Genomic DNA, 18,989 nt, shown 5'->3' on the forward strand with positions numbered 1-18,989 from the left:
TCTACTACTATAAGTCCATTAAGAATGATCCATTTAACACCAAGGGCTTCTCTTGTTCTGTGTTTTTTTCCTCTCTAGACTGTGTCCGTGTCAGTGTCTGTCCTTACACTAAGCTGCATTGCCTTGGATCGATGGTATGCAATCTGTCATCCTTTGATGTTTAAGAGCACAGCCAAGAGGGCCAGGAACAGCATTGTCATCATCTGGATCGTCTCCTGCATTATAATGATTCCTCAGGCCATCGTCATGGAGTGCAGCACCATGCTTCCTGGCTTAGCCAATAAAACCACTCTCTTTACAGTGTGTGATGAGCGCTGGGGTGGTGAGTACATTATGGTCCATAAGCGGACAAGAGTGCAACTAAAAGTATTATTTGCATGGCCATTATAAAGCTGGCCTTGTGCATTTTATTGACACCTGTTAATATCATTTTGCAGAAGCATGAAAACCAACAGTTTCACAGATTAAGTCTGCCTACTCGGTCCTTTGTAAATACTATGTAGTTAGCTGGTTTTCATATTTTTCAAATAGGGAATGAAAGGAAGGATTTTTCCTATAACTCTGATTTGATTATGTCAGCTTTTCTTAAATTCTCTAAAACAAAACAAAGGCTCCTTTATGTGATCCAAATATGTATTCTGGAATAATTAACATTTACAAGATAGGAAGAGTGTCAAGTTCCTTAATGGACTTCAGATATAACTGGGAATTTTCATTTTAAACCCATGTCCTGCCTGGGAACCTGACTGGAGTTGAGTATGTGGACCTGTGCTCTTCTCTGAGTCAGATTATCTCCATATGATATGTTTATTTGTAACATATTAAGATGATAAGTTATATCACTGACATAATTGTTTTCTGATTTAAGAATTATATTACTTATGAATTTTTATATATGGTAATTAAATTTAAACAAGCAAAAGTTTGGAGGTCTTATGTTCCTTTGGTTCAAAACTCTCAGTGACAGCCTTTGAGGTTTTTCTGTAACAGTGGAAACACTTCTTTCAATGCCTAATGATGGCACAAACCTGGACACAGCAAAGAATGACAGGAAATCAACTAATCCAGTATGTCATGTACTAGTTACAAAATTATTACATTAAATTTGAGGAAAATGATATGTCTTCATCTGGATAAGTATATATCAATGGATCATAGTCAGAGAATTTAGACATTAGGAAAGAATTTTTATTTGCCAGATGCACATTTATGCTTATTAAAAAATGTATTAACAAAAGCTGTATGCCCCATTGATTATAGATCTGGTATTTTTGACTCTTTGAATTTATATGAACTCCTACATTGATACTTTGATTTGAAACAATGAAAAACAAAAAAGCACGAATTGAAAAATAAGGCATATGCTTTGATGACAACAAGGTAAAATTTAAATAACCCCGGGATTATTTTTCATATATTATCCCAAGTCTTACATTAACTAAAATGTCACAGTTTACTGTCTCTTATCCCAAAAACGAATTAGCAATCCACTTGCTGTATTTTCTCTGGATCTTCTTCATCTTTTCCCCATTTAGCAGTGTAGGAAAAAACAAAAAACAAAACAAATGGAAAATTCCAAAATGGTAAGAGTATTTCTTAAGAGTCTTAAGTCCCACTTATTTAATGTTCAAATAACATCTTGAGCACTTAGGATATGCCAGGAATTATGCCAACCTGGAAAGAAATAGATTCTGCCTAGGGGAACACATTCCTTGTAGTGAGGCTAAAAGGCAAATAAACAAATGTTTATGGTGTGATTCGTATTTTAATATACTGGTGTACAAAGTGCTAGGAACACAAATGTGAGAACAAACTCAGTCCTGGCCATGTGAACAAAAGTTTACAAAGAAGCTGCTAACATTTCAGCAAAGAATTAAAGATGAGGAGAAGTTCTCCAGATGGGGAAGAAAGGAAAGGGTGTCCAGGAAGCAAGAAAACCCATAGGATGAGCACTATCCCTTAAAGAAGAAAAGAGGATCCAAACCTCTAATTTCTGTCATGTAGGGATATGCAGCCTAATGAACTGTGTTTGGAAAGAAGGTTGTTTGGGGACCAATTGTGACATGTCTTACGCAATTCTTATACAATGAGTTCTGTCTGGAAAGCAGCCTAACGATCTCTTGATCAAAACGTGTTAGTTAATTAATGATGAAATTGAGCCATAAATTATTTACAGATTATGAAGCAAAGAAGTATATTTAAAATTAAGCTTCCAACTCAAAAGTTGCATCCTTGAAGTTTATGAAAATGATAGATTAAAACATCTACCTATGATTTAACCTGTATCAGTAGTATTTTCTCTGAAATATTTTGGTAATTAGTTGATAAGTTTGTGGACTGATTCTATAACCTTTTCTTTTTTGTTTGTTTTCTTGCTTTTTTCCTTCCTTCCTTCCTTCCTTCTTTCTTTTTCTTCCTTCCTTCCTTCCTCTCTTTTCTTTCTTTCTTTCTTTCTTTCTTTCTTTCTTTCCTTCGTTCTTTTCTTCTTCTAGCATTCACCTTCATTACCAAAAGTGATTGCAGAGCTAAGGAATCCTGTCAGTCATTCTGATTAAATCAATAACCATATCATTTTCTAATTACTTTGAGCAAAAATATAAATATCTAAAACATTTCAATGTTTAGCATTTTATTGTCTAGCTGTAACAATGACTACTATTGAGTATTTATTTGTCTGTTTGCTTGTTAAAAATTTTATGTATTCTATTTATTTAGTGACAGAGAGACAGAGGGAGAGAGAGCACAAGCAGGGGCGGGGGCAGAGGGAGAAGAGAGAATCTCAAACAGCTTCGTGCTGAGCACAGAGCTGGATAGGGGACTCAAACAGGTGTTTGTCCCTTAACTTAGTGAGCCACCCACGAGCACCTACTATTGAGTATTCAAAAATCTAAACTCAGCCTTCAGAAGTTATTGAGGAAAACTATTTGAAAATGATTTTATATTAGCCCACAATTACTTAACATGATTATAAAGGCTTAAATTAAGCAATACAAAATTGAGTTTATCATCCACAAAATCAAACAATGAAATTTATGAAATTAACTTTTTGAATATTAAAAGAAGTTGTTAATCACTTCTTTTCAAAGAAGAATATGAAAGAATTAAACCAGTTTCTTTCCATTTTGGTCATTATACATAGTATAAACTTTGTTAATATAGACTATTTAGAAGTTCACAATCAGTTTAAAACGTTTAAATTTGGACATGTGTGTGATAGTCACAACCTAAAAAGTCCATAGGAAATTACCTTTTACAGTGTTGGCTCTCAGAGTTCAAACATCTTTCCAGTCAAAAACATTTAGCCTAATTTTAAAAAATTTGTTGTGAAATATGTTCTATTTGAGATTAATTCATGAATTATATTTCTTATTTTTATCCTAAGTTAAATCAGTAACACAGTTATAGAAGCAGATGGTGATATCGTAATTGTCCTAGAGCCAATATATTCCAGCATGGATGTAGTCAATGAATAATGTGGTCATTTGATCCATATCCATCAAAATACTTTTAGGAAAGCCTTGCAAATGCTATCTTGCTCATGGTACAAAATAACTAAGAACTCTTTCTTAGTTTTACTGAAAATATTACCAGAAATATTTTATATTTTATCAATAAATTATTTCTGCAACTCATTATATTTATTATTCCCTACGGCTTATTAAAAAAAAAATACCACAAACCCCAAGTTCCAGCAGACACACTTGATAACTCAAAAACAAATAAATGTGTTAATATTTATTTTAATGATCTTTAAAGTACGTCTTGGTATGTGTTACATTAATTCTTACTTCCAAAATATTAAAATTATTCCAGAATTATAGCCATAGTTTTTTGATTACTTGATTTACAAATGCATAGTTTTACAGAATAGTTCCTATTGGAAGGAAAGTAACTTTGTTTTTGCACTAAATATATAATTGTCTTACCAGTCATCCAATGTTTAATGATACGCTGTTAGCCAAACATTTTTCTAGACACCAGAATTCATAATCTCTCTTCTTGGAGCTTACTGCTGAATTGTTCTTCAGTGGTCTGAAAGAAATAATAGCGGAGCCCTTCTTTATAGTCAAACTAACTATAGCATCTGGCATATAATAAGATTTTGAAATATATGGAAAACATTTATTAGAGAGAAGATAGTAAAATATATTAAAGATTTAGGTAAACTTTAATGGATCTTTAAACTTTGAAAAGAGAGTTTATATTGAATATTTAAGAAGTTAATTTACTCAGCCATTGCGTCCCTAATGTATGTAACATGAAAGAGAAAATGTTTGTGGTTTTTTGGATAATGAGATTAACAAGTTTTTTCAAAATGGACCTAACTTATCTGAGATTAATTCTTGTCTTATTAATATATGATATTATTCTTTACTCTCTGACGTCGGTGACTAAATAAAGATCCACATTTTCTCCTTATTTATTTGTTTGATATACATGCAAGAATTTATTAGATTGTGTCTATTTATCAGTTGAGTAGAGACACCAACTTTGAATGATTGTCAGTCTTTAAAATGTGGTTTTATAGTATGAATGCTTAAGTGGAACAAATTTCCTGTCACTACATTCTAGGTTATATATAAATGTCTTAAATATATTCAAGACATTGTTCATCAAGTGCAGAGAGACTGCAAAGATGGCTTCAAAACATATAATTTAAAATTCCAGGGACATTTCTGGTTTTTCAATTAGCTTAGACTGTAAGCATGAAATGAAGAATGTTAAGACTATCGTGTTTCCCCAATTATCTCTTTATTAAAACATTCAATCCCAGCCTGCAAGTGTAATTTCACTTGATCAACTTTTCTGTGTGCGTGCTAATTATCATAATACACATTTGCCAGCCAATTACATATTTTACCGACTGTTTATAAATATACTGACAGCAGAATGAGCTTTCTCTCCCAGCTGTTCAAAACCCAAACTGTTACCACAGTGAAAGTATCCATAGCTACAATTAAAAAAAGAAGAGTATGGCCTCTCAAACCTACCAAATCTATCCTCCTCTACTCTCTCAGTTTAGTCTGAGGTAGTGACATCAGGGCTTTACAGGTATGTCGGCTTCAAAGCTGTATTTTTATGTGGGGATGTCATGGGACACCTTCTTCAAAACGAAGGCCTCTCAGGTGTCTGGGAAGTGCTGAGGTCATCCCCCAGCTCCTTGGAAATGGGGTTATGGAAGGCTGCTCAGGCTGCAGCCCTTGAAGGGAAGGCTGACATCCCTCCCTTCAGGCTGCTTAGATTCTATCGCGCTTTTTTGTCACTGGCCTGTTTTACAGAATAAACTTGAAAGGAAGTTAGCAACTGAAGAGCTAGGTGTGGGCCACTTGGGCAACAGAGGAGCTAAAACTGATGCCCCAAATCCATCTCTTAGACCGCCCAGCTAGCACAGGCACCCTGCTGGCCTCTCTGGAGATAACAGTGAAGAAAAATATTGACCAGATAAAGAAGACAGGGTTTGAGAAGGAACACTAAGGAAAATGTTAAAATCAACCAACTCAACTAAACTTAACTAAGCAGGATAAGGTTATGAACTCAAGACTTTGGATGATATTCAACTCACAGATATACTTAAAATACACCGATAAACTTAATGATTACTGTGGTCATCTTCACAGTTATTATTGGCTAATCCTGACTCTAAATTTCCCTTAGCATATTTGATCACATAACTGAGTCTTCATGGTTCTATATGCCCTTTCTGAAGCAGTGAAAAAAATAAAATGCATGGAGCTGATAGCATGGTATCTCAGTAATCGTATGGAACTAACCTAATTGCCAACATCAAAGTCAAATTCGGTTGCTTAATTCTTAGAAGTAGGAAAAAAAAAAAGATTTTCTTTTGTTAGCAATTGGAATGATATCAAAGTATGGCCTTTAATATCCATGAAATACATGTAGGATTTATTCTGTTTCCTGTTTTGCACTTAAGTAAAAGTAGCTGGATCACTGTGATATATTCAAATACTAGTATAGGAAAAATATCCTTGAAAGCATTTAAAATGTCAGTAGGGGGACCTGACTGGCTCAGTCAGTGGAGCATGTCACTCTTGATCTCAGGGTTGTGAATCTGAGCCCCATATTGGGGGTAGAGTTTACTTAAAAATAAAATATTTAAAATAATGAATAAAAATAATTAAAAGTCAGTAACAAATAAATTTTAAAAAGCCAAAAAAATTATATTAAGTCACAATGTTATTACTTAATTGAATGATTGACTCTTGAATAAATAACTAACCTATGATATGTGTCACCTGTGTACATAGACTTAATGATAAGAAATCACTACAATCCTAAGGTGCTTATGACTAAGTAAATGAGATCAATATTTAAAAAAAAACAACAACACCGTAATTGTTGAAAAATTAACTTTAAAAAACCCTAAAAATAACATTTTTTATTAAAAGTACATGCATACATACATATGTATACACACAACATACTGAAAGAGAAGTTTTATATTGTTATAGTAATCAACAAAAAGAACCATTAAGTGTTCACTGTGTTTATTTTTCCAAAAATTTTCCACAATTGTATATGGAGGTACAACTGGGAATAGCTTCCCATTTCTCAGGAAACTTATATTCTAATAAGGAAATCAACTCAGTTTACATTCTTTTCCCAAAAGCATTAACAGTTAGGTTAGATTATCTTGTTTCTTATTGCAATTTCAAGTGTAGCACAATCCAAATTAGTTTTTAGTAATTAGCCAGAGATAATCAGACAGAAAAATTTTTTTTTGATAAATGAAATCTTGACTTTGGATAGTCTATGTTAGCACAAATTAAGAAATGGCTAATTGTTATTCTTCTCTGAGTACATTAAATAAAATTAAGACTTCACATTTAGTGTACATGTGTATACTAAGTGTAAGCAGTTAATATGATATTACAGTATTTGCGTGTGTGTGTTTGTGTATAATATGCCAGTGAAATCATACATATCATATATCAAATCATAGAATCATGAGCTAAATGTGTACTTTAAGGCAAAACATGGACAGACATAACTTTAAAAAAATCTGTGAATTATAAAACAAGATTTTGTTGTTTTGGCTTTCATTCCAGGTGAAATTTACCCCAAGATGTATCATATTTGTTTCTTTCTGGTGACATACATGGCACCACTGTGTCTTATGGTGTTGGCCTACTTGCAAATATTTCGTAAACTCTGGTGTCGCCAGGTATGTATTTTCAAATAATTTCCTTGCGTTTTCTATCGGATGCACTTAAAAATAAAACTTAAGAGGGGTGCCTGGGTGGCCCAGTTGGTTGGGTGGCTGGCTCTTAATTTTGGCTCAGGTCATGATCTCAGGGTCCTGATGTCATCTGCTCCGTGCTCAGTGGAGAGTCTGCTTGAAGATTCTCTCCCTCTGCTCCTCCAACACATTCTCTCTCTAAAATAAACAAATACATGTTTAAAAAATAAATAAAATTTAAGAATAGACAGAACGAACATAACATGAATACCAAAGAATTGTGTATTCCTCTAAAATAATGAGGCCCAAGTCATGGAAATATGTCTCGGCATTTTTTTAGGGTGATATTTAGGGAGTGTATTTATGAACTGCCTAAATGACTTTAAATTGTAATGTTCTGTGATTAATTGACTTGATTTTTGTCTAGGACTAATATTATAAACTTTACTTTGTATGAGAAATAACAAAAATTTCTTTAACATTTCCTGAGACTGTATGTAAAGAATGTTGTCTTTTATATCAGATTTATGTATTTTTATGTAATTTATGTACTTTTATTATATATTTATGTACCTTTATTATGTTTTAAGTCTCCAACTCCAAAGATCTGATTTTTTTTTTTTTTTAGCACAGTAGAGAATCAGGCAGAATTTCAACTTTTAGAAACAGTTTATCATGCTGATTTGGGAGTATTGTAGTTTGTTAGATAACCTTGCTACATCAGCAAGTATATTCATTCTCTGTTATTCATTTATCAAATATTTATCGTATTTCTTTTGTATGTGTATCTGATAAAAAGCTAAAAGCTCCTGTCAAATTCATTGATGAATTCATAGACTGGAGGAGGGAAAGAGTCAGATGCAGAGTGAAAATCATCTTAATAAATATAAGCTGGGGATCAGAGGGAGGTGTGGCAGAGGAGTACCTAATTGCAAGCAGGAAACATTTAAGCTGAACATTGATGAGTGCAAGTAAATCACCAAGTTTAGACAAAGAATATAACTCATCCTCTTGGACTTACAAATTGTATCTTAAAATGCCACATATCTTGGAGATGTATCTCTCTCTTTCTCTACACTTACTGCCAGTACTTAGAGCTTATCAGGCTCATGGAAAGCCATGCCCTTAATCTGTTTGTTCTGATATATTTTACCCAACTGATGGAATTTACTGGGACACCTCAATTCATTAAAAAGACATCACTAACCTTTTATCTGGTCTTTGTTTGAGGAAGAGTCTTAATTTGGGTCTCCTTCAACCTTTCTTAGTCAAAGCAATTTTCAAGGTATCTTTTACTGGTTGAATACGGGCAATAGTCGCATTTTCCAACCTTGTATATCTTATAATTCCGAATTGTTTCTATTCCTTTATTTTTACAAAGCAATAATTATTTTTATAACCTTTAAAATGCAGTCAGTACCAATACTTACTATCATTCTAACCCCCAGTCTTTCCAACGAAGGTAACAAATGTGTGCTACTGTAGAACACGAGTTATATTTTCCCAATGATAGTTTCTTCAATGCTGTTCCTCTGGCCACGATATCACATATTTTCGGGTGTTTGTTACTATCGCACTTACTTCTTGGTAAGTTTTATTACACTAGTCAGCTTTTGCTAGGTTATTCTGCTCTTATTTTTTTTTTTTAAGATTTTATTTATTTATTTGACAGAGAGAGATCACAAGCAGGCAGAGAGGCAGGCAGAGAGAGAGAGGAAGAAGCAGGCTCCCTGCCGAGCAGAGAGCCCGATGTGGGACTCGATCCCAGGACCCCGAGATCATGACCTGAGCCGAAGGCAGCGGCTTAACCCACTGAGCCACCCAGGCGCCCCTATTCTGCTCTTAAAAAACAACAAAAACAATGCATGTGGCTTGCCCCAACAGTGTGTCTCACTCATGTTCCATGTCAGTAGTGAGGACAGGCTGTGGCTGTGCTCTACTTACTGTCTTATTTCAGAACTCAGGCTAAGGGAACAGTATTCTCTGGGATGTGCCATTCTGTGACTGAGGGAAAAGGCAAGGACGTGGGAAGAAATATACAACATCTCTTGGATCTTTGCTTTGAACTGCTATAATGTTAAGTCTCTTCATATTTCTTTGACCAAAACAAGCCATGTGGTTAAGCCTGACCATGGCGAAGGAAAGAATCCTTCCCTCAAAGAAAGATGCTACAAGTCATAGAGCAATAGGAATCTTCTTGCATGCTGAGAAGTGAATAATCACAAATGATATAGTTCAAAGAAGTCAGAAACACAGACTCAAGGTCCAGATTGCATGAGTTTATATCCTGACTCTACAACTTAATAGATGCATGAATTTTGTCAATTTCTTAAATTTCTCTGCCTTTCTTTTATTATTTTAAAGTAGGGTAGAGGTAGATATCTCATAGAATTATTACACTTATTTGATGAATTAATTCAAATGCCTAGAGCAGAGAAAGTGCTCATTGACTAAAATACCTTAACAATATATGCTGTTATTGGTTCTTTCAACTAATTCTGCCGATAGATCTAAAATAACAAGTATGTGTTGAATCCATGTATGTGACTACTTTCTTAAATAGATCTCTTTCATAGAACTTTTTAAAAAGTTATTTATTTATTTATTGAAAGAGAGGGAGAGAGTGCAAAAGGAGGAAGGAACAGAGGGAAAGGGAAAGAGAAAATCTCAAGCAAACTCCTTGTCAAACATGGAGCTTAACATGGGGCTCAGTCTCATAACCCTGAGATCATGACCTGAGCTTAAATTAAGATTTAGACACTTAACTGACTGAGCCACTCAGGTGCCCCATTTTCATAGTACTTTTCAGTAACATTATAATAACCTTTTGTATTTGTCTATCTGCTCTACTCTAAAGCTGAAGACAGTACACTCTACCCTTCATCTTGTATCCCTCCAATTTGTATATGCTTAGAACATACCGGTTTCTCAATAAATACTTTATAAGAAAAAAGTGAGTAGAAAAGTAAGAGAAAGTTCTGGGAACACTTTTATAGGAGAGAACATCGGGAAATCAATTTCCCAGTTACTCAGCGAACTATTCATAGAAAAATTGGAATTTGAGGGAGTGGTGAAAATTTCTTGAAAGAGAAAAAGCATTGAATGAGCGTAGAGGAATGAAGATGTTTTAGATTGAGTTTGCGATTTTGACCAGGAATGTTCAGTGTTAAGATCATTCCCTACTTCCATATTTTTTACTAGTAAGTGTATACTACATATAATAGAAGTTTTTATTTGTTTATTCATTTATGTACAGATTGACATAACTGTAAAACTCTTTCGAGGTACCTAAATCTGTCTTGTTCATCATTGAATCCCCAACACTTAACATGGTGTCTTGCACTAAGAAAGTATTCTTAATGTTCTTGTATTCCAAAAAAATGTTGAATAGGTAACTGCTAAACTCTGCCCAGTTTATTTCTCCATTATTTAAGCTTATAGTTCTTCATGTCTCGAACTCTAAAGAAAGTTCAAAATTGTACTGCAGGTTTAGAAATAACCCATATTCTTTTGATGAATTGTTCTGGTTAGCATAAACCATATGATCCAAAAGATTTGCAGTAAAATGCTTGGGCTGTAAAACTAAAAACATTTACAAAACAGATTGGAATGGAAAATGACAAGTTCAGCTGAGCTCGCTTTAGCAGCCACTATAAAGTAAATTAACCCCAAATGGGTGATTATGTAGAATTCTGCTTGAGCAACTCTCAATTTCCAACTGTTAATGTCTATAAACAGAGTTCCAAAGCCTTATGTGTGCCATTGGCTAAATCAAGTGAGCCATCAAATGGAGGGCCTATCCTATTTGCTTAAAATTACAGATGCATGGAATCTGTTATATACTTTGAAATTGTAAGTGTAAGATTATTAGTGAGCAAAGTGTATAACCTTGTCTGACTTTGTGAAGAACCTTCAGCTTTATTAAAAGGCTTAACCAGTGCTTTGCTACAATTAATTACTTAAATTCTTTTTTGACAATGTGAGTCAGGGAATTTAGTCAGTCTGGAAATTCTACAGACTCTTCTCTAAAAGTCTTCTTTTTTAGACCCACTTAATTTTAGTTTATGTGACTATAACAATATTCTTTCCAGTTCTGGACCTCAGATAATTCAGCATTTAAATTTTAATCATCATATGAACTCATGTTAACTCATTCCAAAAACATTTGGTAAGCACCTACTATTGTCTGTACTATTGGAGGAACTGGGGATGAACCATAAACCATAACTGATATTTGAGTCTGAACTAAATTTCAACTTACTAGGGAGTATAAATTTGAAAACTTTTCCTGTCCCAATTTTTCTCACAGTCTTTTCTACTGTTCTTTATTCTTCAACGTTCTTCTGAGAAAACTTAAAATAATGAATGGTAGGTGATGACAAGTCAGTCTAGTGTGAGGGAATAGACAGCAAACTGGAATTGCAGAGGCAGAAACAAAAGCTGGTAACTCAAGTTCACACAGAGAAATAAAGAACAGTAGTAAAAGTAACTACCTAGGTAAATATGAAAGAGAGTATAAATGTATTTTTCTTTGTAATACTTTTGTTCTCCCATTTGACTTAAGAGATAACAGCATAAAGCAAGAATTATAAAACTGTAAATATTCAGCTTATAATGTAAAGATGTGATACAAAGGAAGGAGATGGGAATGAAGCTAATTTGGAGCAAAATTTTTATATGCTATTAAAATCAAATTACCATTAATCCAAATATTATTTAGGCTGCTAATTGTAACTCTCAGGGCAACCACCAAGAAAATACTTAAGAAACTATAGTGAAAGAAAAAAAAAAGAATATAAAAATGGTATACTAGAAAATACTTATTTGGGGAACCAGGGTGGCCCAGTGGGTTAAGCCTCTGCTTTCAGCTCAGGTCATGATCCCACAGTCCTGGGATCCAGCTGCATCAGGCTCTCTGCTCTGCCCTCTCTCTGCCTGCCTCTCTGCCTACTTGTGATCTCTCTCTCTGTCAAATAAATAAATAAAATCTCTTTAAAAAATACTTATTTAACACAAAATAAAGCAGCAATGGGGGAATAGAGGAACAAAATAGACATAATATATATAAAACAAAGTAAAATGACAGATGTAAATTATTCCTTTTTAATAATCAAATTAATGATTAAATAATCCAATTCAATAATTAAATATAAATGAATTAAGCACTCCAGAGATTGGCAGAATAGATCAAACAAACATAAAATGTCTAATTCTATGTTATCTACAAAAGACATATCTCATATTCAAAGACACAAATTGATTAAATGTAAAGTAGTAGGGAAAAATGTTTACTATGCAAACACTAACAAAAGAAAGCTGAGGTGGCTATAGTAATATTAAAAGAAAGTTTACCAAAACTGTGAGTGTCAGGGTGTCTGGCTGGCTTAGTCTATGGAGCACACAACTCTTGATCTCTGGGTTGTGAGTTTGAGCCCCATGTTGGGATTACTTAAAAATAAAATTTTGGCAGGGTGCCTGGCTGGCTCAGGCGATTAAGAGACTTAATTCTTGGTTGTTTTGTTTGTTTGTAAAGATTTTATTTATTTATTTATGTATTTATTTATTTGACAGACAGAGATCACAAGTAGGCAGAGAGGCAGGCAGAGAGAGAAGAGGAAGCAGGCTCCCCGCAGAGCAGAGAGACCGATGCAGGGCACAATCCCAGGACCCCGGCATCATGACCTGAGCTGAAAGCAGTGGCTTTAACCCACTGATCCACCCAGGCATCCCAAACTCTTGGTTTTGGCACAGTTTGTAATCTCAGGCTTGTGAGATTGAGCCCCATATCAGACTCTAAGCTCAGTGGGGAGTCTGCATCTCTCTCTCTCTCTCGCCGCTCCTACATTCTTGCACACACTCCCTTTAAAATTAATAATTTTTTTAAAAGATCAGTAGATAAAAGTCAGTGAAACTGAAAATTGGTTCTTTGAAAAGATAACAGATAATTTCAAGAAAAAAGAGAAAAGATTCAGATCACTAAAATCAGAAGTAAAAGAGGGACAACACCACAGATGTTACAGAAATAGAAAGAGTAAGGGAATACTATGAATTACTGTACATCAACAAAGTAGATAGCATAGAGCAAATGGACAAATGTGTAGAAAGTCACAAACTACTGAAACTGTCTAAAGGAGAATTAGAAAATTTGAATAGACCTATTATAAATGAAGAGGTTAAATTAGTAATAAACTTCCCAAAGAAAAAGCACGTGTCTTCACTGTTGAATTTTACCAAATGTTTAAAGGATAATTGACACCAAACCTTCACAAACTCTTTGAAAAAACAGAATAGGAGAGAATATTCCTTACCTCATTCCATAAGTGATAGTAGTATGCTACTATTAAACCTAGACAAAGATATCAAGAGAAAACTATAAACTAATACACTTATGAATATAGGGTAGTATACTCAACAAAATGCTAACAAACCCAATATGTAAAAAAAGGTTATACATGATGGCCAAGTGTGATTTAGCTCACCAATGCAATGTGGGTTTAACATATGAAAATCAAAAAGAGTCATACAGTATTAAAAGAGAAAAGACAAAACCCACGTGACATGATCATCTCAATAAATGCAGCTAAAGCATTTGACAAAATACAACACCCTTTCAAGATAAAAGCACTTAACCAAATAGGCATAAAAGAGACATCTTCAATTTGATAATAAAATCTACAAAACCCCACAGCTAACATCATATTTAATAGTGAAAGACTGAATATTCCCCTGCTAGTATCAGGAACAAGATAGGGATGTTTGATCTTATCAGTTCTGTTTAAAATTGAATAGAACTAGATACTATCCAGCTCAGTTATTCAAGAAATAATATTAAGAATAATAACAAAATGCATCAAGATTGACAAGTAAAAAGTAAACTAACTCTCTTTGTAGATTACATGATACTGTTTATAGGAAATCCTAAAGAATCCACACACAAAAAAATTAAAAACAAGTTCAGCCAGTTTTGAAAATAATAGATCGATAGATAAAAACTAATTTCATTTCTATAAACTATCAAAGAACAATCCAGAGATGTAATTAACAAAACAGTTCCATTTCAAACATCTCTAAAAAGCGTAAAACATTTAGCAATAAGTCTAATAGAAGAAATATATAACATATACAATCACATAACATCATTTAAAAATTAAAGAAGGACTACATAAATGAAATGATATTTCATGTTCATGGATTGGAAGACCTAATATTGTCAAAATAGAAAAATTCCTCAAGGGGCACCTGGATGGCTCAGTGGGTTAAAGCCTCTGCCTTTGGCTCAGGTCATGGTCCCAGGGTCCTGGGATCGAGCCCCACATGGGACTCTCTGCTCCGTGGGGAGCCTGCTTCCTCCTCTCTCTCTCTGCTTGCCTCTCTGCCTACTTGTGATCTCTGTCTGTGAAATAAATAAATAAAACCTTTAAAAAAAAAGAAAAAGAAAAATTCCTCAAATTGACGTATGGATTCATCACAATCCCTATCAAATACCCAGCTGTCTTGTTTGTTTGTCTGTTTCTGAACAAATTGGCAAATACTACTAAAATCAATATGGATATGCAAAGAATTAGGAATGGCCAAAAATGATCTCCAGGAAGATGAACAAAGTCGGAAAACTCACTTCTCAATGTCGAAATTTATTATAAAGCTAGAGTAATCAAGATAGTATAGTATTTGCAAACAGATAGTCATAGACATCAATGAAATAGAATTCAAAGTCTTGAAATAAACCCTTATATTTACGGTTAACTGATTTTTGACAAAACTGTCATCCCAGTTCAATGGGTAAAATCAGTCTTGTCATCAAATGGGGCTGGGACATCTCTGTATATTCAAAAGAATGGAATTGGACATCATACACCATATATAAAATTTAACTCAGAATCTATTGTAGACTTAAATGTAAGAACTAATACAGATCTTCAACTTACAGTGACATTATATCCCAATTGACCCATCATAAATTGAAAATAATGTAAGTCAAAAATGCATTTAATACACCTAACCTGTATAGAACATCATAGCTTAACCTAAAGTACTTTAATGTGCTCAGAAATTTTAAATTAGACTAAATTTGGGCAAAATCATCTAACACAAAACCTATCTTATAATAAAATGTTGAACATCTTACATAATTTATTAAGTACTGTACTGAGAGTAAAAAACAGAATGGTTATAAATATATCAATTGTTTACCTTCATGAGTTCCTGTCTGATGGGCAGCCGCAATTCACTACCAGTGCCCAGAATCATCAGAGTATCATACCACAATAACTAGCCTAGGAAGAGTTCAAAATTCAAAATTCAAAGTGCAATTTCTGAATGTATATTATTTTGTACCATCATAAATTTAAAAAATCATAGGTCAGACCATAGTAAGTCAGAGGCCATCTGTGGTATGAAACTCTTAGAAGAAAACACATTCATTATATGTCTGTGGTCAGACATCATTATGATTTGGGTTAGGATAATGGTTCAAATGACACCAAAATCACAAGCAAAAAAAAAAAAAATTGAAAGTAGATAAACTGGATGCTATTGAAATAAAAACATTTGTACTTCAAAGGTTACCATGAGGAAAGTGAAAAGCAACTCAGAATGAAAGAAAATATTTGCAAATCACATATATGATAAAAGACATATCTTAAATATATAAAGAACTCTTCTGATTCAACAACAAAAAGAAATAACCCATTAAATGTAAGCATAGATTTGAATAAACATTTCTCCAAAGACGATGAACAAGTGGTCAATATACACATGACAAGATGTAATTATTAGGAAAATGAAAATTAAACATACAGTGAGATATCTTTTCACACACAACAGGATGGCTGAAATAATTTTTTAAAAAGATAATTACTTATCTTTGTGAGAAAGTGGAGAAATTAGTACTCTCGTTATACGGTTGGTGAGAATGTGGAGAAATGTGAAGAGAGAATGTGGAGAAATTAGTACTCTAATGTGTTGAGAATGTGAAGAAATTAGTACTATCATTATATGGCTGGAAAATGGAAAAAATGTGAAGAAAATGTGTAGAAAATGATGCTGCTACTTTGGAAAATGGTTTGGCCGTTCCTCAAAATCTTTAAGGATTACCATGTGACCTACCAGTTTACTCATTAGGTACATACCCAAGAGAACTGAAAATGTGTCCACGTAAAAACTTACACATTTTTGTTCACAACAACATTATACATAGTAGCCAAAAAGTGGCTATCCATTAATGTCCATTAATGGATAAATGAATGTAGTATATGCACACAATGGAATATTATTTAGCTATAAAAAGTAATGAACTATTGATACATACTACAACATGGATGAATCTTGAAATTATTCTTAAGTAAAAATAGACACAAAAGACCAGGTATTTTATGATTCTGTTCACATGAAATATAGAGAATAGGCTAGAACCAGAAAGATTTGTAGTTACAGAGGATAGTAGGATGGAGTAATGGGAAGTGACTGATTATAGATTTGGAGTCTAATTTCCAGGTGATGAAAATATTCTGGAATTAGGCAGTGATAGTGTGATAACTGTGATTAACTTTGTTAATACACTAAAACTACTTAACTGTATCCCTTAAAAGGTGAATTAATGACATATAAATATATCTCAATAAATCTTTTTTTTTTTTTAAAGAGAACAAAAAACGATGGGCATTTTAAAATAAGAAAAACATTAAAGATGGAGGCAATTCTTTTACAAAATTCTCCTACTCAAACTCGGGGGAAGGAAAACAGGGTAAACACCATCGACTTGTTGATGCAATGAGAATATATAAGGGGAACTGTCCAAAGGTTGGTTGTAATTAAAGATTTTAAGGTCCATAGAAATACAGAAGCATAAGAGGATCTAATCAGTAAAAACCATTTGTTGGATTCCAGGAAGGAAAGGGGAAACCAGTTTCTACAAAGAAGAACTAATTGTGTGATGGAGTAATGTTGAGAGTCAACACATTCTGGGGATGGACAAAGGACAAGAGCCTTGAGTTTGGGGATTGGGTGAGCAGATCATGGATGGCAGTAGTAGTCCATTGTAGTCCATAGGGTTGTCTATAGAACCTGAAAGTAGATCTTTCTATTTTGAGAATGAAGTCAAAAGATGGGACAGATAAAACAGTTCTGATCCTCATCTTGTGGACTAAGCAGGCTCATCTAAATTCTAAAAGGGCTTGCCAGGGTTAAAAAAAAAAAAAGTCAAGAGGTCATAGAGTTAAACAGAAAAAAAAAAAAAATAAAGTCACTGGGTCTTGGAGCTCCATCATTCTCAAATGGTAGTATAAGGAATTAGAAAAAAGTCCTATTTTTCCTGCCAGACAGAGAAAGAGAGAGATTATCGCTTCATATGAGATAGCACCTTCCAAGTATCAGTTGTACTCTATTATGGTAAAATAGGTAATGAGCTAAAGACTAGAAGAAAGATAAAGAAGATCTGTCCTCCTGGAGTAGGAACTTTTAAGTACTAAGAAAAAACATCTTCCTAACTCTCATACTCTTCCAGTTACTAATTTAACTCTTGGCTCTTCCTCCTCCTCCTAGCTAAAATTCACGGCATTTCCCTTTGTTGGCTCCTTTTCTCACCACCTGCCACCCTCACTGATTTCTCAACCCACTTCATTCTTACTCAAATCCTATCACTACATTGAAACAGTTCCTACTTAAACTCATCAATGATTTCCAAAAAAAGTTTCCCTAGGGATTTCTTGCTTAGTCATTTGCTAGCATTGAATAATGTCATTCAGTTTCACTATTTAAATACTATTTTCCCATAGCCCTTGTATCTGTCTTTCTTCTTCTCTTTGCTTTGAATATTCATACTCCCTTCCTTGGCTGTTAAATGACTTCTTACTGGTTCCTTCATAACTGCACAGAATTTTTTTAGGTGATGTATTTTCCAAGCATTTTTTTAATGAGTTGATTTCCAGAATTGTATTTATCAGACTGAGCCTCTTCTTTTTTCCAAGATACACAAAATTCCATATATGTACATAAATATTATGTATATGACTTTACTATAAATCTCAAAATTTGATGATATGAGTTTATTAAAGGATTTGTTAAAGGTTATGAATCAACAGCCAGATAAAGAGATACACAGGTCAAGGAGATTCCATGTCCTCTCCAGGTATGCCATTCATTACTCATCTCCATATGTTCACCAACTTAGAGACTCTCTGAAACCCATGTCACTGTGGATTTTTAAAGAGGTTTCATTATATAATGATTGACTAAGTCTTTGGCTGTTAGCTGATTCAACTCCAGCTCCCTTCTTCTTCCAAGTGGTCAGGGAGTGGGACTGAAAGTTACCATCCTTTAATGGTTGGTCCTCCTGGAAACTAGTTCCTGATCTTAAGTTACTTTCATTAATAAGACACCCATTTCACCTTTTATGTTTTCAAAGCATGTTCAGGAACTATAGATGAAGACCAGATATATCTGGGAAATATATTTTCGTCATCTGAACCATGAAACATATGTCATAAATCATTTTATCACAGAAATACAAGGGATTGTCTCTTGATTGGGGGTCCTGCATATTTCTAAATTCAGGGATTAGTTCTAGTAGAGTTTTAGAAATTCCTTAGGATTTACTTTGTAAACAATAATGTCTCCCCAATAAAATAAATCTATGTACCTTTTATCTATTTTTCTGTTCTTCTTGTACTGGCTAATGTTGAGTAGAAACTCATATTTTAATGTTGAGAAAAGACTTTGTTGTTTTGTTCTCAGTCTTAAAAGAAAGTGTTCATCTTTTCCCATTAGGTAGGATGATAGTTGAAGACTTTTTTAT

At 33.7% G+C, this 18,989-nt stretch overlaps 1 protein-coding gene across 1 annotated transcript in view; it reads left to right on the forward strand.

Annotated features, from left to right (window-relative positions):
• Nucleotides 1-18,989, forward strand: part of HCRTR2 (hypocretin receptor 2) — a 109,280-nt gene that overhangs the window by 76,954 nt on the left and 13,337 nt on the right. Inside the window, exons 3-4 of the mRNA XM_032340292.1 lie at nucleotides 79-322; nucleotides 7,068-7,183. Coding sequence (XP_032196183.1) covers nucleotides 79-322; nucleotides 7,068-7,183 — 360 coding nt within the window. The remainder of the gene's footprint in view (nucleotides 1-78; nucleotides 323-7,067; nucleotides 7,184-18,989) is intronic.

The sequence above is a fragment of the Mustela erminea genome, chromosome 4 (assembly GCF_009829155.1).
Source record: "Mustela erminea isolate mMusErm1 chromosome 4, mMusErm1.Pri, whole genome shotgun sequence".
Taxonomy (NCBI): Eukaryota; Metazoa; Chordata; class Mammalia; order Carnivora; family Mustelidae; genus Mustela; species Mustela erminea.